Genomic DNA, 23,408 nt, shown 5'->3' with positions numbered 1-23,408 from the left:
GCTCCCCACAAATGACCCAAAGATGATATTTTATTACTGTCCTCCTTCTTCCAAACAATACAAGCACCCAATAATAATCCTTATTCATCAGTCTTCCCTGTTGCCCTTTCTATCTTACAGAAACTGATAGGTTGTAAAGAAAATTGTTTTTTCCCTATCTTCTCTCTCCACATCTCTTTTCTTCCCAAATTGACTAATGGAGGTTTATTGGTTGGTCTAGCTAAACCCGTTCCCCCCATCCTGGATCCTCCCCCTTCCCTCCCACATTACATAGCAGAAGATTTTTTTTAAGGATAGTTCTTTATCTAGCTTTCCCAACTGTTTCCCAGAACATTAGGAAAATGTGTTGCTGCCAAATTTGAATTTTGCTTAATTTTAAATCAAAAAATAAAAAGGAAGGTCCAATCCTATTCCATTTATGGCTTCATTGCAAGATGTAAGGATTTATGAATACTCATTTGGGTATGTATTTTAGGTTCCTAATCTAAAGGTCTAATTAGCCTGGGGAAGTTTTCCTCAGCTTGCATTGTTTCTAAGAGTTTTCAGAGGAGTGATTCTTCTGGGTTAGCTAGATGATTCGTTAGGGTCAGACTCTAGTGTTAATGGGGCAATTTATACATTAGCAGTGATGAAATCTAAGTACAGTCTTCTTTCAGACAGTCAACAAGCATTTATTAAGTGCCCACTCTGCTCCCGGTATTCTGCTGGTTGGCTGGTTCCTTGTTGTCAAAGAGGACCAAAATGACATCATGATGTTAGAGTCAAGTTACAGTGTGTCCAACTGTGGCTGATCAGACCAATACAAGTTCCAAAAGTTCTACCACAGGTTAGGCACAAATAGTCCACGTGCACATTTGGGACTCTCTCTCTTTGTCTCTCTCTCTCTCTCTCTCTCTCTCTCTCTCTCTCTCTCTCTCTCTCCCCCTCTCCCTTGGGTGAAGCACTCAGGGCTAAGTGACTTGCCAGGGGTCACGCACCAAGTATTTGAACTCATGTCCTCCTGACTCCAGGGTGAGTACTTTATCCACTACACTGCCTAACTGCCCCTGTGGATTCTCTGAATTTGCACATCTCGAGTTTCTTTTGAGCTACTTAATTTCTTAGATTCTGTTTTGCTCATAGAGGACAGCACCTTCTGTGATGAGGGCATTCCATGCTGGGCAGTCCTGTGCTGGCATCTCCCATGTCACACAATCAATTCAAATTTGGAATTGACTGGTACTTTGCTAGACTTACCAAGAAAGACTGAGCCGCTGTCCTCCATGAATTTGCAGTCCAGGTGGGGTGACAATTTGCAAACAAATTGGTACAAACTAGATACAGAGAGGGTAGAGGGAAGGTGATCTTTGCAGGGAAGACACCAGCATCTCTTTGGCGGTGGGAGGGAGGGTTAGGAGCGAGATTTTAAGTGAGCTGGGAAGGAAGACAGAGACATGGAGGAGGAGGACAGGAGGGAGAACATTTTGGGCACAGGAGAGAGCCCATGCCAAAACAGAGAGTACTGAGATGGTGTCCCATGCAAGGAATGACAAGTGAGACCAACATGGATGCATCACAGTTTGTTGCGGAGGCATGATGTGTGAGAAGCCTGGTTCATAAGAACCCTTATGAAAGGGAATAGGCAGGGAAGGGCTTTCCATGCCAACCAGAGGACTTCATGCTTGATTGTGGGGACAGTTATAAGAATAGCTGGCATCTGTAGAAGACAGACAGAGCTTGTATAATGTACTTTTCATACGTTAACTCATTTGATCCTCACATCAGTGCTTGCTAGTATAACAGATGAGGAAACAGAGGTTCGGTGATTTGTCCAAGGTCATAAGCTAGTAGGGCTGGATTCCGATTCAGCTCTTTCTGACTCCAGTCCCACATGCTACTTGCGGAAGTACCCTGCTGCCTCAAGGTATCCCTAATAAGGAACCACTGAAGAATATTGAATGGGGAATGAATGGGCTCTGTGCTTTAGGGAAATCTCTTTGCCAGCTGAGTGGAGGGTAGATTGAAGTAGGGTGAGCCTGGAGGCAGAAGTGCCAACCAAAGGCAGTGCAGTGATCTAAGGGTGAGGGGGTGAGGGTCAGCATCCTGTCCTAGGGTGGTAGCCATGCCAGAGCAGAGGAGGAGGTGTATAGGAAAGATTCTATGCAGGTATTAATGATAATCTAGGTTTATAGGGAGGGTTTGTGTGAAGAGGTGAGGATGGCAATGAGTTTGTAAGGGACCAGATGGATTGCAGGGCCCCTCATGGCAAGAGGGAATTCCATTCAGAAGAGAGAAGGGTTTTGTGGAATAGATGCACTGAGTTAAAGATGCCTACAACATGATGGTAGAGATCAGGTTGTGGGACTCGGGGGCAGGAAGACTGGAGTCAGTTTATCTTTCTCAGCCTCAGTTTTCTACATGTAAAATGGGGTAATAGCACATACTGCATAGGGTTTTTATGTGCATCAAATGAGATAATATATGTAAAGCCTTTTGCAAATTTTTATGCACTATATAAATGTTGCTTATTAATACGTCTGAGGGTTGCTGGGTGGCACCATAGTGCAAAATGTGTCACACCTTTGGTCTGGAAGACTCATCCACTTGATTTCAAGTCCAACCTGACACTAACCGTGTGACCCTGAGCAAATCACTTCACCTTGTTTGCCTCAGTTTCCTCATCTGTAAAATGAGCTGGAGAAGGAATTAGCAAAGCATTCCAGTATCTTTGCCAAGAAAACACCAAATAGGGTCATGAAGAGTCAGACATGACTGAAAAGGGACTGAACAACCTCAACAATTATTATGTCCAAATGGCTGTTGGAGATACAAGACTAGAGGTCAGGAGAAACTAGGGTTGGAGATCTAACTATATCTATATTTATATATTTAATATACATTTATAATATATGTTTATATAATATATGAGATATATATATATATATGTTTAAGAGTCATCTGCATAGAGATGATCTTTGAGGAGCAGAGGAGATAGCACAGAGGGAGCAAAGAAGTCCCAGGGCAGAGTCTTGCAGGGCAATGTGTCATTAGTGGACCTGACCTGGGCCAAAATCCAGCAAAGGAGCCTGAGAAGAGGCAGACATACAGAAAGGAGAGCCAGGAGACAGCAACATCAGCACAGCTGAGAAAGGAGAAGGTGATTGTTGGTGGTCAGAAAGGATGAAGTTTGAGAGAAGACCACTTTTGTTGCAGTTAAGGGTTTGCCATTTCCTTCTTAGATTTGGCTGTTAAGAGATAAATTTAGGGAGAACATTTTCAGCTGAATGGTAAGGTCAGAAGTCAGACTGCAGAGGTTTAAACAAGAGGAATGGAGAGGAGAGAAGACATGGAGGTCATGTTTAGATAGCTCTCCCTAGATCAGCTAAGAAGAGGAAGGGAGCTGTAGGATGATAGCTAGTAGGCATGGTAACTTCCAGGGAGGGTGTTTTAAGGATAAGACAGACACAAGCATGTTTGTAGCAAACAGGGAAGGATCCAGGAGAGAGGGAGAGATTTAAGACAAAAGAGAGAATAGGTATGATAACAGGGCAGCCAGATGGCTCAGCGGATAGAGTACTGGCCTTGTAGTTAGGAAGACTACACATCCAGCCTCAGATACTTACTAGCTGCGCAAATGCTTTAACCCTGTTTATCTCAGTTTCCTCATTTGTAAAATGAACTGTAGAAGAAAAATGGCAAACTATTCCAGTATTATTGCCAAGAAAACCCCAAAAGGCTCAGGAAGAGGTGGATATTACCGAAAATGAGTGAACACACACACACACACACACACACACACACACACACACAGAGATGATGGTAGGGCTGAGCTGCTGGAGATGATAAGAGTGCATGGGATCAAGGAGGCAGTAGAAGGGTGAGTCTTGGCAAATAGAAGGAACACCACTTCATTTGAGAAAGGAATGAAGAAGGAGATAGTGGGGGTAGATGTCTGAATGCTGAGAGACAGGAAAAGGAGGAAGAGTTCTTGGTGAACGTGTTGGTGAATGACTCAGGTATTTCAGACGAGAGTGTGTGGGAAGATGAGAAGAGCCACTGGGGAGAGCTGGATAGAGACTGGATTTGGGGAGGAATAAAATGATTGCCTTCCTGTAAAAGGGCCCAGTTAAGATTAGGTAATGTAAACTTGTAATGGACTCAGTCAACTCCATCTTGTGATTTTTTTTCCCCAACTTTATTCAGCAGCACATGGCTAAGAGCAGAGGTAGAGAGTGGGAGTAATTTTTCAGGTTTCAGCAGAGAAAATAGTGCAGATTGGATTTGGTCCAAGAGGGACTGAAATAGGGAATGGAGCAGAGTGCAGCCAGTGCAGGGCTACTAGTCATCATCTTCCAATTGCTTTGAGGGTGGCTTCCTGAAAAGGCTCCCCACCTTCTACATCCCATCTCGAAGGGAGTCATATTTATGTAAATGATTTGGTTTTAAATGGCTTTTTGGAAATGACAATGCAGCCAAACCAGCAGTTTTCAGTCCCACAACTGAATGTGGACATAACTAGCTAGTGTGGGTAACGGTGAGAGAACACATATCAAGACAAATCCTTGGGTGGAGGGAGGATGAGCTAGAAGGGGTGGGGCAATTTGGAGACCGGGAGACTAAGTAGGAAGCCACATCAAATGGGATATGACAGGTGAGGGAGAGTGAAGACGCAAGGATGAGCCTTGTGACTGGAAGAATGCTTCTGTCCTGAACAGTTTGAGCTGTAAATGATCTCTGATGGGCACTGGGATTATAGATGGAGGCTGGCTTCATGATTTGTCATCAGTGGAGATTCATGAAGATGTAATCTGTCCTCAAGGAAAGACTATGCTGTAGCAGAAAGAGCACAGTCCAGGAGTGAGCACAGGTTTGGGAGTGAGAACATGATTCCCAGGTCAACTCTGCTAGTTCTGTGACTCAAGACAAATCACTTCCCCTCTCTGACACTGAGGATACTAATCGAGCCCTGGAGTCAGGAGGACTTGAGTTCGAATATGACCTCAAACACTTAACTAGCTGTGTGACCCTCAGCAAGTCACTTAATCTTGCTTGCCTCCATTTCCTCCTCTATAAAATGAGTTGGAGAAGGAAACAGCAAACCACTCCAGTATCTCTGCCAAGAAAAACCCAAATGGGGTAACAGAGAGTTGGACACAAATGAAAAGACTCAACAACAACCATAATCCTTACAGAGTAGTGTGAGGATAGAGCTTGAAGTGATATCAAAATACAAAATAATTTTAATATCTGTTCAAGCCCTTAGAAAACAAATGGCATTTCTTCTTGTTTGGGAGCAATAAACTGACAGTTAAATCACTGTTCAATAGTGGCTAATTAAACGATTTTCTGTGTTTCTTTTAATCTACCGAATTCTTGACATTTTTGGTTCCTTTAGAACCAAATTAGAATTATTTTTTTTCTAGAAAAATTGTTTTATATTTTTCTATAAGGTAATCTTTTGGATGTCTGATTGGCTTGACAATAAATATATTAATTTAGGTAGTACTGTCATCTTTACTATATTACCCATGAGCAAATAATATTTTTTCCAATTATGTAAGTCTGTATTTGTGTAAAGAGTGCTTTATAGTTATGTTCATATAGTTCCTGTGTGTGTCTTGGCAGGTAAATTCTCAAACATTTTATATATTTTGTGCTTATTTTAAATACAATTTTTCTTTTATCTCTTTCACCTGAGTTGGAAATATGTATGTAACTAAATATTGACAATTATATCCTTTATCTTTGATAAAGTTAATATTTCAATTAATTTTTAGTAGACTCTCTAGAGTCATTTAAGTAAACCATCATATCACCTGCAAAATGTGAAAATGTTTTCTCTTGGTTCATGCTTATTTCCTCAATTTCTTTTTCTTCCTATTTCTATAGGTAGCATTTTAAGTACTATATTAAATAATAATATGCCCATGGGCATCCTTGCTTTAGCTCCAATCTTATCTGAAATTCCATATTATCCCCATTACAAATAATGTTGGCTCTTGGTTTTAGATGGATCCTACTTATCATAATAAAATACATTTATTCTTTTTTTTCCTTAGTAAAATATTGGAAGTTCCCATTAAAAATGAACAGGAATGTGTTGAAGCTTGTCTAAAGTTTTGTCTGATCTACTGATACATCCATATGATGTTTTTTGTTCTTATTGTTAATATAATCGATCATATCGATAGTTTTCTTTATGTTGAAACAATTCTATATTTGTGGTATAAATTTAACATAGGCATAGCATATAATCTTTGTGATATCATTCTGTAGTCTTCTTGCTAATTTTTAAAATTTTTGTTTAGATTCATCTACATCTGAAAGGGATGCACTGAAGTCCTTTGTTATTACAGGTTTACCGTCTATAATTCATTTAGCTTTCCTTTTAAATATTTAGATATTATGCCATTCGTTGGAAAAATGTTAAGTAGCAATATTGTTATAATGATCAACTGTGAAAGACTTAGATACTCTGATCAATACAATGATCCATGAAAATTCCAAAGAACTCGCAATAAAAATGTTTTCTCATACACATACACACAGGCAGAGAGACAGAGAGAGAACAAGACACAGAGAGACAGAACTGAGAAACTCTGAATGTATATTGAAGCATTTTTTTCATTTTCTTTATTTCTGGCAACATGGCTAATATGGAACTATGTTTTGTATGACTTCACATATACAGTTAACAAATCAATACTTAAATCGATTCAGGCTATTCACTGGAAGCTTAAATACTTTGGACACATAATGAGAAGACAGGACTCACTGGACAAGACCCTGATGTTGTGAAAGACTGAAGACAAAAGGAAAAGGGGACAGCAGACGATGAGATGGATGGATAATGTCATGGAAACAATGAATCTGGACAGATTTCAAGAAAGTAGAAGATAGAAGGGACTGGTGTGCTATGGTCCACGGGGTCACAAAAAGTCAGACGTGACCGAATGACAACATAAGTATATAATAGATGTCTTATTGCTTCCCTTCTCAACGGGTGGGAGAGGAGCTGGGAGGATGGAGAGAATTTGAAATTCAAAATTTTTAAAATGACTATAAAAAGATGTAAAATATTGACATTAATTCATTGTTTCCATCTTCTAATTCATTGCCTATTGTCTTTCAGCATACAGTACTTTCTTTGTTCATCTCTTTTAATCATCTATCTTTGCTATTTCTTGTCTGATATTATGATTGCTACCTCCCCCACATTTTTTTTTCACGTCAGCTGAAGCATAATAGATTTTGCCCTGGTACTTTATTTTAACTCTTTTTGAATCGTTGATGTTTCAGGTGTGTTTCTTCTGAACAACATATTGTTGGATTCTGCTTTTTAAATTTAATTGAATAGTTCCAACACCGCCCTGTTTATCTGGATCCCCTTATGAACCATTTTCTGCTTTCACTAAAAAAAAAAAAAAAAATAAGTTTCATTGCTGCTTTTCTTTGCTGCTTTTTTTTTTTTTTTTTGGCATCGCTATAACTACTCACTCATCTCTTCCCTCATGTTACAATTTTTGTGTCTTGGAAGCTTATTTCTCCCTTTTGTATAGAATCTCAGTTACAATCTCAGTTTAATATAGAATCTAAAGGGAGGAAGGCCTATAATTCTGGACTTTAATAATAAAGTCTTTGGCTTCCAGTGGAGAGAACACCCCAAGATTATCCTCCTGGCACTTGTCAAGGAATTTAGAGGCAAGAAGTCCCTAAAAAGATGAATGGCTATATTGATCAACTACTGTCCCCTCATGGACCTAGGTAATTTTAATTTCTCCTCTTTCAGTTTCATCTTTAAAATCAGGCTAAATCTCATTTTCCCAGTTATAGCTTGATAAATATATCCATTTGGAACTAAACTGCCTCATAGCAACTGAAATTGTATTCAATTCCTCTTTGTTAGACAATTTTGAAAATTGGGGTCTAGAAGTAGTTCTCCAAAATTGCAAAGGCCATTCAGTCTTCCCATTATTGGATAACTTGAAAAATTCAACAAATTTTGAAAACAATGTAGTTCATTACATTAAAGCCAAATTAATCCCTTTTTATTAACAGTGGATCAGTAAAAACAATTTGCATTTAAAGCCATATGATCTAGCAAAATTTGATATGTAGGATAGTAAAATGCTGAGAAAAAACTTCCCACCCACATTAAATATATAGTAGCATCTAGATGGCTCTGAGGATAGAGTACTATCCTGGAGTCAGGCCTGGAGTCAGGAAGACGTAAACTCACATCTAACCTCAGACACCTACTAGCTGTGTAACCTTGGGCAAGTCACTTCACCTCTGCTTGCCTTTATCCACTGGAGAAGGAAATGTCAAACCACTCTAGTATTTTTGCCAGTCAAACCTCATGGACAGTATGGTCCACGGGGCCATAAAGAGTTAGATTCAACTGAAGGACTGAGCAACATTAAATAAACAACACGTAAACAATAAATAAAAACATTAAATTATTCAAATGAGTTTCAACATTTTATTGAGGCCCTTTCTTCACAATTTACTCTTAACAATTTATGCACATCGCTTTAGCCGAAATGTGTACTCGAACCACAGCGTCTAAGCAAGAAAAGCTGAAGAAAGACAGGCAGGGTGAAAGTGGTGGTGTGCTTTCAAGCACTAAGGGAACAACCAGAGAAAACACTGTCATATGAAAACCTGAAATGGGAGACATTTGAGTGAAGGGGCCAATCCTCAAAAAGGAGTGGGAGGGTAGAAGAGACTAACTTCAACATCCTGGCACAGTTGGCAGGATTTCTGACCAGCACCTCTGTGAAAAATTCACTATTCAAGACGGACCTTCATCAACCAAGGAATGAGGTCCTTGAATATATACATACATACATACATACATACATACATACATACATACATGCATGCATACATATATACATATATATATGACAGGTACTGGAAGGCATGTAAACTCTTATATTAAGAAGTAGCTTCAGTCACTTGGAGGCCCTTTTAAGGAGCCTGGAGGAGGTTTGGGAAAACTGAAAGATTTGGACTGAGATTTGTGTCCCTTGGTGAAAATGTTTTAAGTTCATACAGACTCTTTAATAGGAAGCACTCCAATACAATAGATTATTCTTTGTTCTTTTAATTTAACTGCTTCCCAGAATCTTCTGGGTTTCCTAGAATTTCTAAACATTTCAAACATTTCAACAATTTCAAATACCACCTTTTGTGAACAAAAATTCTTTACTTTTTAGTTATTTTCAGTTTTGAAACTTAAAGATTTGCTCATTGACATTATCTGTGTGACCTTAGGTAAGTCTCAACTCTTCAGAGCTGGGGTAAAATGGGAATTATTGCACATGTTCTTGGGCTACTATGTCAAACTCTCACTCCCACTCCCACTGGTGGGCTGGGCTCCAGAGGGCAACTGCTCAACTAGGAATTCTAAGACATACTGAAGGGTTGGGAGGTGCTGCTGTTGTGTCTCTCTTGTACTAGAACTCAAACCCCTAACAGTAGCTTTCCATTGGTTACTAATATCAATCAGCCAGACAAATGTAATTAGCTTTTAGAAACAGGTATTTGCAAGGCGGTATATTAAAAGCAGTTGGTATAAAACAGCTCCTCTGAGTGGGGGTACACTATCATAAGCACACATGGAACCAGGGGAAAATGAGCAAGACCACATGACACAGAAAAGGGAAATCTCACAGGTCTGGAGTAATTTTCATGGAAGTACTTTCTCCTCTGTATGGCCTCAGGGGGTTTGTAAGAATGGTGTATCTTTTTGCTAGGCATCCCATAGAGTCCTGAAGCTAGTCTAGTTTGTGGTTATCTCCAAAGTAGACACTGCCATCAGTTATTGATTTTCTGGGTATATTGTGTAGGATGCCCATGTCCTCCAATCTTTCAAAGTTCACAAGGTCTTCCTCTTGTTAAAGTTATGGGAGAGGGAGGAAACAGGATCCTTTTCCTTCACTCTCCAACATCATCTTCCCCCTATCCCCCACCCACAATAATTCTTTCTCAGAGACTTGGTTATAATTCCTCTCTATGCTTCCAGACACTCAAATCCTGGGTTGAAACTGGTTTGCTCTTTTATATAGGATTCACAGGGTATAACCGAGTCTCTTCAGCCAACCCCAATACTCCTATGCAGCATTGATTTTTTTGTGTCCAGTGGCTTTCACTCCTATGAACTGACTTCTCAAACATAATCAAATGCCCTTGACTGATTAATAGGTATTCTCACCTGGTTAAGGTATTCACTTTGAATAAGGTGGGATGATTGATTCAATAAAAATATCCACGTCTTGCTCATACCTCTGATTCATTCAACTAGAAAGTCTGTGTGTGTGTGTGTCTGTGTGTGTGTGTGTCTGTGTGTTTGCCCTTCATTGCCAAAGAAGATCATGCTATTAGAGAAATAATGACATGACTTGTACTTGACTTTGTTTTGAATGAAGGAGGGCTGTGCAGGTCACCAGCCTCATTTCTTCTCCAGAGCCATCTGAATCCAGTGACAAGATATTCATCAGGATGACTGGAGATGACCCAGGATGAGGCAATTGGGGTTAAGTGACGTGCCCAAGGTCACACAGCTAGTGAGTGTCAAGTATCTGAGGTGAGATTTGAACTCAGGTAATTCTGACTCCTGCACTGGTGCTTTATCCGCTGCACCATCTAGCTGCCCCAAGAAAGTCTTCTGTAATTATTGGGACAAGTGTATGCAACACCACTCTGATGAACAGTAATATTGTATGTCCTATCTGACAGGGGAGGTGTGAAGAGAGCGCTCAGCAAAACTTCAAAAATCAGAAAAAATGTGAGTCTTTAATATGGACAATTTAACATAACATTAATTTTCTGCTCTGTGATGCTTCAAGTCATCTCATTATATGTAAAAAGATAAGAAAAGGAGGGAAAAGTAAGAAGCGTAGGAAAACCTTGAGCACTATGAGTTAGGATTCACGTAGAATAAATGAGGGTCTCCTGAACCTTGCATGGCTTAAAAATACTGCTTAGAAGGTGTGATTGGAATAAAAGGACAAGAACTTACACAAAACAAAGGGCTACAGTTCTGAATCCAAAGATAAGCCCGGAGTGAGTTGGTATATTTTTAAGTTGAATACATATATACATAAAAGCTATAGACAGGCTTTAATGCTAGAGAGGATAAGCAGGTAGATTTATAGAAACACAATGTTTTGAACACAGACTTGAATGTGTTTAATATTTCTTTCACTACAAAGGGCTTTCTTCATATTTCATTAGTTTGCTTAAAATTAAATATACTGAATCTTTTAAATTTTACTATTAGATAGCTTGGTATTTAGTTGTTGCTATTTTGCATTTTGCTCAATTAGAGTTGAATGATTAACCATGAAATGACAGCTAATGTTTTACAGAAGAACATTTATCTTTTTTCACACTTCTACACATCATCACAGTTGGTAACAAACTGTGCTGCTTGGACTCTCAGGTATTTAACAAAATGATAAGTCTAACTGAGTACTCCCCACAGTTACTGGATTCCCAATGTTATTCTCAAATGTGAATTACTTGAAATTTTATGAGATTATATCTACACATCAATTTCATGAATCATTAAATTCACAGTCCTTTCCTTCAGTATGACTTCTCTGATGTTTAGAAAGGCATGACCTCTGGCTAAAGGTTTTCCCACATTCATTACATTTATAAGGTTTCTCTCCAGTGTGAATAAACTGATGCTCAATAAGAGATGATTTTCGGCTAAATGTTTTTCCACATTTAATGCATTCATAAGGTTTTTCTCCAGTGTGAATAAACTGATGTTCAAGAAGAGATGACTTACGACTAAACATTTTCCCACATGTAATACAATCATAAGGTTTTTCTCCAGTATGAATAAGCTGATGTTCGGTAAGGTGTGTGCTCTGACTAAAGGCTTTCCCACATATATCACATCCATAGGGTTTCTCTCCAGTATGAATTCTCTGATGTTTAGAAAGGCATGAACTTTGGCTAAAAGCTTTCCCACATTCATTACAATTATAAGGTTTCTCTCCAGTGTGGATTCTCTGGTGTTTAGAAAGGCATGAACCCCGGCTGAATGCTTTTCCACATTCATTACATTTATATGATTTATCATTAGTATGAATTCTCTGATGTTGAGTAAGGAGTGTGCTTTGGCTGAATGCCTTGCCGCATTCACTACACTCATAGGGTTTTTCTCCAGTGTGAATTTTCTGATGTTCAAAAAGGGAAGAGTTGCGGCTGAAGGCTCTTCCACATTCATCACATTTGAATGGTTTTTCTCCAGTATGAATTCTTTGATGCTGAGTAAGGTGTGCGCTCCGGCTGAATGTCTTCCCACAATCGTTACATTCATAGGGTTTCTCTCCAGTATGAATTCTCTGGTGTTGATTAAGATAGGAGCTTTGACTGAAGGATTTCCCACATTCATTGCATCCATAAGGTTTCTCTCCTGTATGAATTCTCTGATGTTGAATAAAGTGTGTGCTCTGAAGAAAGGCTTTCCCACATTCGTTACACTCGTAGGGTTTTTCTCCAGTATGTATCCTCTGATGCTTATTAAGGGATGAGCTCCGACTGAATGCTTTTCCACAATCATTACATTTGTAGGGTTTCTCTCCAGTATGAATTATATAATGCTGAGTAAGGGTTGAGTGATCACTGTAAACTTTTTCACATTCATTACATTTGTATGTTTTCTTCTCTGTGTTTCCCTGGTGATTAATTATATCTGAATTTTGTTTGAAGCTCCTTCCATATATATCACATAGTGTTTTTTCTATAGGAACTTTCTGTGTTGTAACAAGGGTTGACTTTAGACTATATTTTCTCCCAAACTGACTACATTCATGACTTCTTTCTCCAGGAGTTTCATTGTGGGGGACTACTGCTTCCCTCAGATGTCTCTCCTCATTTACCAGTTGCTTCTTTAACCAAGCACCACATTCCTGGGTTTCTCCTAACTTGGAATCAGACAGACTATCCTGGGACTCCATTACTACCATCTGAAATGATCCTTTTTCAGAAGTTTATTTCTTTGGAGTTGATTTATTAACCTCAGACCTAGTCTCCCAGTCTGAAAAACAAAAAAAATCAGTTGGCAAATTTTTCCAATGCCGGAGAAAAGGTATAGGAGAAGATAATGTGACTCAAAAGAATTTCTATAAGGAGCATATGCATTCGCTATATCATCTAGATGGTTTTACAATCTGGCAAGAAGAAAGGTGATAAAAGGGAGTGATGGCTGATGCAAAGTGAAGATGATTAAAGAGAATAAAGAGAATACATGAGCAATGCAGCACAATCCAACTCTTTGGTTTTTTCAGTTCTGTTAACATTTCTAGCACTTACTGGCCATTTTGTATTTCATCGAAGCATAACTTTCTGATATTTGTAGGATTGCACTACCATGACAATGGTAACATTTTTTCAAAGAAAAAAGGTTTTATTCACCCTAACTCACAGTCCCGTATTGTTACCATGATATTTCTGGAGGTGTGTGATGGTTGGATCTGTGCCAAAGATAGGGATCACATGGACTAAAGGTCTACCTAAGCTTCCCTCAGCTCTACTCCTTTATCCTTTCTGTTTGAAGTCAGTCTTCCCTATTTGGGTTGACAAGACTTATAGATCTGTGATCTCTATGTGTTCCTACACTTTTCAGTCCTGTCCTGGGCTTACTTTTGCTTGCTACCTACCTAAGATGTCTTTAGAAATGAAGTTTCTTTTTGTGAGGTGTCAGTTGTGACAGCAAGTGAATAAGATGTTCTTCTAGTGTGGATTCTTCTTGACCTTCTTATTAATGTAGTAGTGAGCTTGTGCAAATGAAAGCTTTAGATTCCTTCATGAAGCTAAATTCCTGTATGTGACTTCTAAGGTTCATGGAACAGGCTCCAACTTTAAGAAAAGCCTAGGTGCTTCATATGTTGGGCAGCTAGGTGGTGCAGTGGATAGAGCACCATTGCAGGAGTCAGGAGGACCTGAGTTCAAATCTCACCTCAGACACTTGACACTCACTAGCTGTGTGACCGTGGGCAAGTCACTTAACCCCAATTGCCCCATCCTGGGTCATCTCCAGTCATCCTGATGAATATCTGGTCACTGGATTCAGATGGCTCTGGAGGAGAAGTGAGGCTGGTGACCTGCACAGCCCTCCCTCACTCAAAACAAAGTCAAGTGCCAGTCATGTCATTATTTCTCCGATGGCATGGACTTCTTCAGCAATGAAGGATGAACACACACACAGATGCTTCATATGCATATGAAACATCTGCTAAATTGGGCTGCAGGGCTCCATATTGTTCCCAGACTGAAAAAAATCTTAACATTTCTTTAGTGCCACATATGGCTTGCAAGACAAGTGGAGACAAAAGTTTAATAGGAGAATACCTTTAAAATCATCAAACATGCCATCCATGTTCATCAGCAAATCTAGCTCTCTACTTGGTCACTGCTTCCATGGCCTGGGTGTCCTACAATGACAATGTTTTGTAGGAGGGCAAGATATGTTGGGGGGAGGATGTAAAGGAGAGAGGATGAAACCCCTAAAAACATCACAGTTGATGGCAATCTGTGCTGCCTTGACTCTCAGGGATTTGCCAAAGTGAAAAGTCTGATGGAGCTTTCCCTGTACTAATGATATTGCCCGCAGCATCCTACAGTATGGGTTATCAGATATTTGATGAGGACCTAGGTAAACACGAATGATTCCATACAGTCATTAAATTCAATGGACTTTTTCAGTGAAGCTTGGACAGAAATGACCTCTGGCTCATGGTATTCCCACCTTCATTATATTTATAGGGTTCTCTCCAGTGTGAATGAACTAATGTTTAATAAGAGGACTTGCAAATGAACATTTCCCACATTTAATACTTTCATAGGTTTTTCTTCAATAAAAGATGTTCAGTAAGGGTCACTCTGAATAAATGCTTTCACAATTCATTACACGCATAGGATTTCTCTCCAGCATGAATTCTCTGATGATTATCAGTGCATGAGCCCTAGCTGAAAGCTTTTGCACTATCATTACTTTTGTAGAGTTTCTTTTCCAGAATGAATGATATAATGCTGAGTAAAGGCTGAGCAGTCACTAAAGATGTTTTCCATATTCACTACATTTGTAAGTTTTCCCCGTTTTCCCCTAATATTTAATGTCTGAATTATATTTGAAGGTTTTTTTTGTATATAAGAAATTTATTTAATCTCTTTTCTAAAAGAACTTTCTGCTGCATAGCAAGAATGGGCCTCAACTAAATTTTTTTCCCCAAAAACAACCATGCTGATGACCTTTTTCTTTAGTGACAATATTCTTGTAATGACTATTGCTTGTCTCGAATGTCTCTCCAGATTTCCTTATTATTTTGTTAATCAAACTGCTCTAAACTTTTGGAGCACCAGGGAATATTCATTCTGTGTAAATCTTTCTATTACCACAATCTGAGATGATGTCTTAGTTTCAGAAATAGCATCTTAAATATGATTGGAAAGAATTTTTTAAAAATACACATACCAAATCATTTCCATGCTAGGAAAACTGAGAAGTTGTACTGAGCAAGTAATGAAAGTGAATAGAAAAATTACAGGGAGTATATGCATTGGCCATTTTTCACATAAGAAGGATGGTAATATAAAAGGAAAAGTGAGAAAATAGAGTGGTACCTCTACCAAAGTTAAGATGACCAAAGAGAATGAAAAGATCAGATGGTGAAAAGAGTGACCAAAAAAACAAACCAAGGTTAAGTAGAATGAGAGGGGAGTGATTGTGCCCCAGTGGGTAATATTTATACAGCCTTTAAGGTTTGCAAAATACTTTACGTATATTAATTCACTATTCCCTCATGACAACCTTGAGAGGTAGTGGTATGTGTATAAGCATATATATACAGGAAAGTATGTATACGTACATGTATACACACATATGCATATGTATGTCTAGATGTATATGTGTTTATATGTGTCTAAGTATGTAAACACATGTGCATACATACATATATAAATAAACAAGTTTAGAGAAGTCAAAAGAATTGTCTGGCTTCATGTAATTAGTAATTATCTAAGACAGGATTTCAATTCTTATCTTTCTGACTCCAAGTTCTGTACTCAATTCACTGTCCCACTTAGCTATTCCAGGGAAGAATATCTGAGATAACAAGGGGATAATATTTTTGGAAGTGCTCTCTGCTACTACCCTAAGGCCCTTATTACCCCACTCTTGAATTATTGTAATAATTGTAAATTGTGATAACACCACAGGTTCCAATTTCTTTTTGGCTCATCTGGTAGCTATCATCAATAGTTTGATCTTTCTTGAATAGTAATTTAACATCATTTAGTTCTGCTAAGAACAGTAATTTCTTCTTAGTACACAATGTTTTTAACATCTCCTCAGTGTTTACATGATGAAATCCCAACTTTTCCATGTCATTTAAAACTAATCCTAGGCTATGAACTTTATCTTCTTCATTCTTCTTTATCTAAGTCTGCTGCTTCATCATTCGTCATGAAAACCATGCTACTTCACTCTTTCTTTCCATTCAGAATATACCTAGCCTTAGTCACTGAATAGGTGTTGCCTCAGACAAACTGAGACCTGGGAAAGACCTTAACCTAAAAAAGCCAAGGTCTCCTACCACATTTGGGGGTCACCTCCAGTTATCCTGACCAGGATATCTGGCCAGCAGACCCAGAGGGCTCTGGAGAAAAAAGTGAGGGGTGGCGACTTTGCATAGTCCTGCTTCACTTAAACTCAATTTGCACGTCATGGCATCATCTTCCTATTATCACTGGCTCTCTTCAACAACAACAACAACCCTAGCACAAATGCTAGACACCTAGTAAATGCACTTACTGACGGGAATCACTCTCCCATCTTAATCCTCACGTGTTGCCAGGTGGAGTTTGAGGAGTTTTATAATCTATTTGTGTGTGTTTGTCTATTCAAACCTCCCTTATCTATTTCAGATAAGAGTGAGGTCCTTCTGATACTCATTTCCTCCACACTTTTCCTCTACATTTGTAGACTCTTCTTCTCATGAATGACAATTATTAGAAATACATTGGTGTATTTTCTTTCTCTATCCCTTCTTCAAACCCACAGAAAGAACCAATTCATCTCAAGAAACCTTTTCTTATTCAATTTCCTCAATATTCTTTGGAGACATTAGGTTCAAAAGGTACACTTGTTTCTTCTAATGCAGTCTTAGCAACATATCATCCAGTTGCTCAAAAATTTAACTTTTTGAAGTTTCTCTGGATTCCTGCATTTGTATTTCAATGTTCATATTTAGCTGTAGTCTTTTCATCATCATTTGAAAATCCTCTATTCCACTAAAGATCCATTTTTACCCCTGTAAAATTGTACTTGACTTTTCAGGGTAAAGTATTCTTGGTTGAAAGCCCTGTGTTTTCCCCTTATTCCTGTTGGTTTCCATATTTAAATGTTTCCCATAGTTTTTTTTTTTTTTCTTACCTCCAATATTGTATTCCAAGGTCTCTCATCAAGGTAGAGGCTTCCAGATCCTATGTGATCTTAATTTTAATTTGCTGGTATGTGAACTGTTTCTTTCTGGATAGTTGTAATATTTTTTTCTTTCAATAGGAGCTCTGTATATTAGTTATGACATTTCCTGAGACTTTTCCGTCTAAAGTTCCTCTTTGTAAGGTGATTGGTAGTCTTTCTACCTTTATGTTGCCCTTTGAATCTAAGCAGTTTTCACTTATGATTTCTTGATATATAGAGTCTGAGTTTTTATTATTATTATGGTTTTCAGGAAGTTCAATGACAATTAAATTATTTCTCCTTGACCAAGTCAGTTGTTTTTTATATCAGATAGCTTACATTTTCATCTAATCATCTGATTTTTCCCCAAGATTTCTTGCTGTCTTCTAAATATCACAGGCTTCTGTTTGGCTTATTTTAGTTTCAAGGAGTCCATTTCTTGGGTAATCAATCAATTCATAAACATCTGTTAAGTACTTACGTGCAAGGCATTGTGCTAAGTACTGGAAATACAAAAAAAGGTAAAAGATATTCCCTGTCCTCAAGGAGCTTACAATTTAATGAGGGGGACAAGCTGCAAATATATACAAAGCAAATTATATACTGGACAAACAGGAAATAGAGGGAAGGCACTGGAATTAAGTGGTTGGGAAAGGCTTCCTGTAGGAGGCAGGAATTTAAGTGGAACTTAAAGGAAGCCAGAGGTCAGTAGTCAAAGTGGAGGAGGTAAAGCACTCCGGGAATAGAGGTCAGCTAGACAGAATGTCCAGAATTAAGAGATGGAGAGTCTTCTTTGTGAAGTAGCCAGGACGCCAGTGTTATTCAATCAAAGAGTACATGTCGGGGAATAAAGTATAAGAAGACTGGAAAGGGAGGAGGGAGCTAGGTTATAAAGGGCTTTGAATGCCAAACAGCATTTCTATATTTGCTCCTAGAGGCAACAAGGAATCACTGGAGTGAGGGGAATGAGGTTGACATGATTGGACATGTGCTTTAAGAAAATCACTTTAGTGGCTTAATGGAGTGGGGAGAGGCTTGAGATGGGCAGACCTCCCAATAGCTATTGCAATAGCCCAGGTGTAAGGTTATGAGGACCTACATCAGGGAGGGAGCAGTATCAGAGGAAAGATGGGGGGCGGATACTGCAGAGATGCTGTACAGGTGAAATCTACAAGCGATGTTGCAGAGGTGAAATCAACAAGAGATACATGGCACAAAAGTGAAATCTAGGAGAGATGTTGCAGAGGTGAACTCTACAAGAGACAGATGGTGTAGAGGTGAAATACAGGAGAGCTGCTGTAAAGGTGAAATCTACAAGAGATATTGCAGAGATGCTGCAGAGGTGAAATCAACAATAGATGTAGAGGTGAAATTGCCAAAAGATGTTGCAGAGGTGCAATCCACATGCCTTGGCAACAGCTTGGATGCAGGGGAGAGGGAAAGGGTGAGAGAGAGTGAGGAGTCCAGGATGATGCCTAGGCTGTTAGCCTGAGGAACTGGGTCTATCTTCTAAGCTACTCATTCTCCTTCCAATTCTTTCTTCTTGAGATTTTGTTTCATTTTATCTCTTGATTCATTTCCTCTAGGTTCTTGGGGAAAATAATGTTTTCTTTTGAGCCTCTGTTTGCAGTTCTTTTGGGAGATCTCTATATTTGCAACAATTTTTGATCCTGCTCAGTATTTTCTCTGACTCATCTTCTCAATTTTGGTTCCTAACTGGGGTTCTTTGACAGGCTTTACCCTGTGTTTCATTTTTGGTGGTACAGAACCATACTGGTCAGTCCAAAGGGTATGGAAGATATTCAAGAAAGCAACTCTAAAAGGAAAACAATTTCAATGAGGACAAAAAATGGGATTTGTTTGAAAAGAGCAATGTGGAATCATGGGAAATTTATCAACTAAATTAAATTTTAAAAAGAAATGGACATGTCAAGTCAAATCAAGAAGTATTTATTAAGCACTTACTTTGTGCCAGGCACTGTTCAGCAATGGGGATACAAAGATAGACAACAAACATAGTCCCTGCCCCCAAAGAGTTTACAATCTAATTAGGGAGACAACATTAAAAAAAAAAAACTAGATAGATACACTACACATATAGGGTATATGAAAGATGCTCTGAGCGGGAAGGTATTATCATTTGGTGAAACTCTGAAAGGCGTTCAGAAATAGGTGGGATTTAAATTATGCTCTAATGAAGACTGGGAAGCTAAGGGTAGAAATGAGGAAGTAGAGGATGTCAGCCATGGAAATGTTGAGTGAAAAGGCATGGATATGGGAAATGGAATCTAATGAGGTATAAGAGGGACAGTGTTCTTGTGTGTAGGAAAGTAAAGTGTTAGAAGATTGGAAAAGCAGAAAAGGACCAAAGTATTATGAACTTTAAATGCCAAACAAAGGAGTTTATATTTGATTCTGAAGGTAAGAGGGAGCTTGTTGAGGAGGGTGGTGACATGGTCAGACATAAGTTTTTAAGAGAAGCACTTTGGCAGCTGAACGGAAGATGAATTAATGATGAGAGCCTGTAGGAAGAGAACTCAATTGGAACAAGAGTATAGTAATTCATCTGAGAGGTAATGTGGGCCCAAACTAGGGTGGTGGCTATGTGATTGGAAGGAGGGGTAAAGGTAGAAATAACAATATTTGGCAAAAGAATGGCTGTACGTGGTAAATGACAGTGAGGAGTCTGGGATGACACTGAAGCTTAATGCCTGTGTATCTGTGAGGATGGTGGAGTCCCCAACAATAATAGGAAAACTGAGAAGAGAAAAGAGGATACATTGTATTTTGATTAAATTTAGTTTGAGATGCTTCTAGGATATGCATTTGTTAAGTTTGTTTGTTAAGGGAGACTGGAGCTTAGGGCAAAGACAAGGGTTGGATATGCAGGAAATATCAAGTAATGAAGAATAAACATGACTGTGGCACATGGCTATAGAAATAGTATATAATGCTAAAACTGGTGAGTGAGTCAATAAGTATTTATTAAAGCATTTACCGTGTGCCAAGCACTAGGTATACAGAAAAAGGCAAAAGATAGTATGCTTTTAAGGAGTTATCAGTACAAAAAAGATACATGCAGGACACTTTGGAGATAATCAGCAGAGGGAAGGCATTAGTCTCAAGGGTGAATGGTGTTAAGGACAACAAAAAGGTTTGTTTTTTTTTTTAAAGCTATGCCAGAAGAAAAAAGCAGGATCAAAAAAGGGCTAAGACATGTGTCTGTGGTGGAAGAGACAATGATAAGTCACAAAAGAGAAGGCAGAGCTACTCCTTTCTTATTCTGTATCTGTCTCTTTTACAAATTACAATGACCTTTACAATGGAAATAACAGAACAAACATGACTATACTAGAGAGTTGATACCCAACATAAGAGCTCTTAGATTTCCCCCTCCCACCAAATCATCTGACTCAGGGACTTCATGATGCCCTTGGCTGTGACTGCTGAGTCACATTCGTCCAAAAGACCATAGAAAGTGGGACAAGGACTGTGAGGCTGAAGAGGGGAAAATGTCCCAATTTTACAAAAGGAAAGAGAAGTCTAACAAACTACAGGCCAGTGAGCTTGACTGAAAATGAAATACTGAAGGAAGTTTAGAATCATGGTGGAATTAAATTTCTGTTAAAAATATTTATAATAAGGATGAGAAGGCTGGACTGCTGCACAGGTGAAAAAAAAGGGAGAAACTATAAATCTGTAACCGATGAGTATGCCCTCTGGTCATGTCTGCTGTAGGCTCTCATTCCTGGAAATTTCACCGAAAGGGGAAGAAGTAAAATCACCTCTTAGTGCCAACCGCAGAAGCATGAAATAACTTAACGTATCTGTCTATCCACGGCTTTGCGCACGTGTTAGGTATTACTGTATCCCGCAGGGTCACGTGGGCGGCTTCACGCGCTCTGCCCTGGGAACCACAGACAGAGGGTCTCTGGCAACCCACAGCGAGGGGGAAGAGTTTACAACTGCACACGCCTGCCACCGCCGCGCATGCGCCAGCTCTGCTCTCGGCCCCGCCTCCTCGGGCGCGCCCCCGCTCAGGCACCCACACGTGCGCGCGCGCACCGTCCAGCACGCAAACCCAAGAAGCACGCTCACTCCTGAAGAAGCACGTAGCTCGCACACACGACACACACACGCACAAACACACCTAAACTAGCACGCACCGCCCCACGGGTCCGGACTCACCTTCCGAGCGAGCGGAGCCGGCTTCGAGCCAACAAAGCAGGCCGGCGCTCCATCTCCCTGAGGAAGCACGCTTGCGCAGACGGCTCACGAACTACGATGCCCAGAATCCTCCGCGCCTCAAGGCCTCTATTTCCCAGATGCCTCCGCGGTGCACTGGTTGGAGCCTGGAAAGCATCTCTCCAACAGCTGCGCAGACACTGAGTGGCCCAGGCTGAATTCGAACTCACGTCTTCTGACTCCAGACGCCACATGCTCTTTCCAGTATGCCCAGGCTTAGCTCGGAGCCAGGCGGCAGAGCCAATGGGACGGCTGTTGGCGAATCCTAATGATAAAACTCCTGATTGTAAAAAATAAGATGGTTATGTCTGGGGTCTGAAAAGTATGGACTATGGAAATTCGGTTTTGTTCCAGAAAAAAAAAATTAATAATGTGTGCACACATACAGATGTGGAGATACAGAGACAGATGTGTGAAACGAGATGTGTGTGTGTGTGTATACCATACATCTTTCATTTCAGAATAGTCATTTATTCCCTGTTAACAGGCAGATTCACAAGGAAGCAAAGTGGAAACTGAGGAAATGGAATTGAAAGGGATTTTGTATAGATTTGGGGTCAATGCATATTTTCTTCTTAACTTGTCTAAACGTCTGCCTCTGGTTCTTATAAGCATCAAGTTATTTTCTCAGTGAAGTCCATGAATTATAAGATATGCGGTCTCTGAAGTGTAGCTACATAGAGGAGAAATAGGAAATCATGAACAGACAAGAAACTGGAATTAAGAGGGGTTAGGAAAATGACAACCTCAGTCAGCTTAATTCCCTCATCTGTAAATTGTACCTACCTTGCAGAGATAATATTGGTAAAAAGTGCTTAGAATGGTGCATGGCACATAGTAGGTGCTTAATAAATGCTTGGTTCCTCCCCTTCTACCTCCTTAACTTTTTTTCCCTTGTTGTACCTTGAAGAAATAGGCTTATCTTTTTAAATCTTAGAAGAGAGCCTCGAGGAAAAGAAGTGACCCAAAGAGATTAAAAAGAAAAATCAAGTAAAAGCTTTTAAAGAAAAATGTAATGCTTTTTTTTTTTTTTTTTTTTTAGTAGTTAGAGTTGGATTTGACTGCAGCAAGGGGCAAGGTAAGAGAAGTGTTAGGGTAGGAGGAAATGTGGGCAAGGAGAAGGAAGGGGAAGGTAGACTTTGATAGACCTCATATGTTGCTGAAATGCTGTCTATGCTAGATGGAGTGAGGGTCCTAGACCCTGAGGAACCAAGAGAAAAATTATGAATCTCAGTAAATGATAAAAATGAGCTGGTCCTGACGCCAAATTCGCGGAGCTGGCCAGTATGATGATGACATGGCAGCCTGCATGAGGTCTATAACAAAGCAAGGAACTGAAATGTTCATTTAGGGGAGGAATTGTCCGTCAATACTTCCAAGAATGTAGGAAGCCAAAGCTCATCTTGGAAGGTCATCTCAAGTGTCCCTGAAAGATTGAAGGTGCTCAGAAAAATAGCAGGTGGTCTGAGAATAGAAGGAAATTCAAACCATGTAAAGAGGTATTTACAATGATGTACTTACTCTACTGGGACAGTTTTTATTTCCTAATGCATCATTAAGCAGAAAGCAAAATTTTCTATTTGAAAATGAAAAGCAACTATGGTGAGCATTAGTGACTTAGTGATCAATCATAGTAAGCATTTTGAGAAGCCTTTGAAATTAGCAAAAAGAAGATATAACCAACTTGTCCTGAAAGAAG

The 23,408-nt window shown here is 39.4% G+C and overlaps 1 protein-coding gene across 3 annotated transcripts in view; it reads right to left on the bottom strand.

Annotated features, from left to right (window-relative positions):
- The window catches only part of LOC140519820 (uncharacterized), a 44,209-nt gene extending 21,653 nt beyond the window's left edge, over window positions 1-22,556 (bottom strand). Inside the window, exons 1-2 of one of the 3 annotated variants that reach the window (XM_072633298.1) lie at window positions 21,653-21,790; window positions 8,448-13,039 (exon numbers count right to left, since the gene is read on the bottom strand). In XM_072633298.1, the coding sequence (XP_072489399.1) occupies window positions 11,544-12,968 (1,425 nt within the window). In that variant the 5' untranslated portion in view covers window positions 12,969-13,039; window positions 21,653-21,790 and the 3' untranslated portion in view covers window positions 8,448-11,543. Of the gene's footprint in view, window positions 1-8,447 lie in introns of those variants that run through there. The other 2 variants (XM_072633374.1, XM_072633448.1) reach the window with 2 other exon arrangements.
- Window positions 22,557-23,408: the final 852 nt, after the last annotated feature.

This window comes from Notamacropus eugenii, chromosome 1 (assembly GCF_028372415.1).
Source record: "Notamacropus eugenii isolate mMacEug1 chromosome 1, mMacEug1.pri_v2, whole genome shotgun sequence".
Taxonomy (NCBI): Eukaryota; Metazoa; Chordata; class Mammalia; order Diprotodontia; family Macropodidae; genus Notamacropus; species Notamacropus eugenii.
The sequence above is the reverse complement of the archived record's forward strand: the minus strand, read 5'-3'. Positions and strand labels throughout refer to the sequence as shown.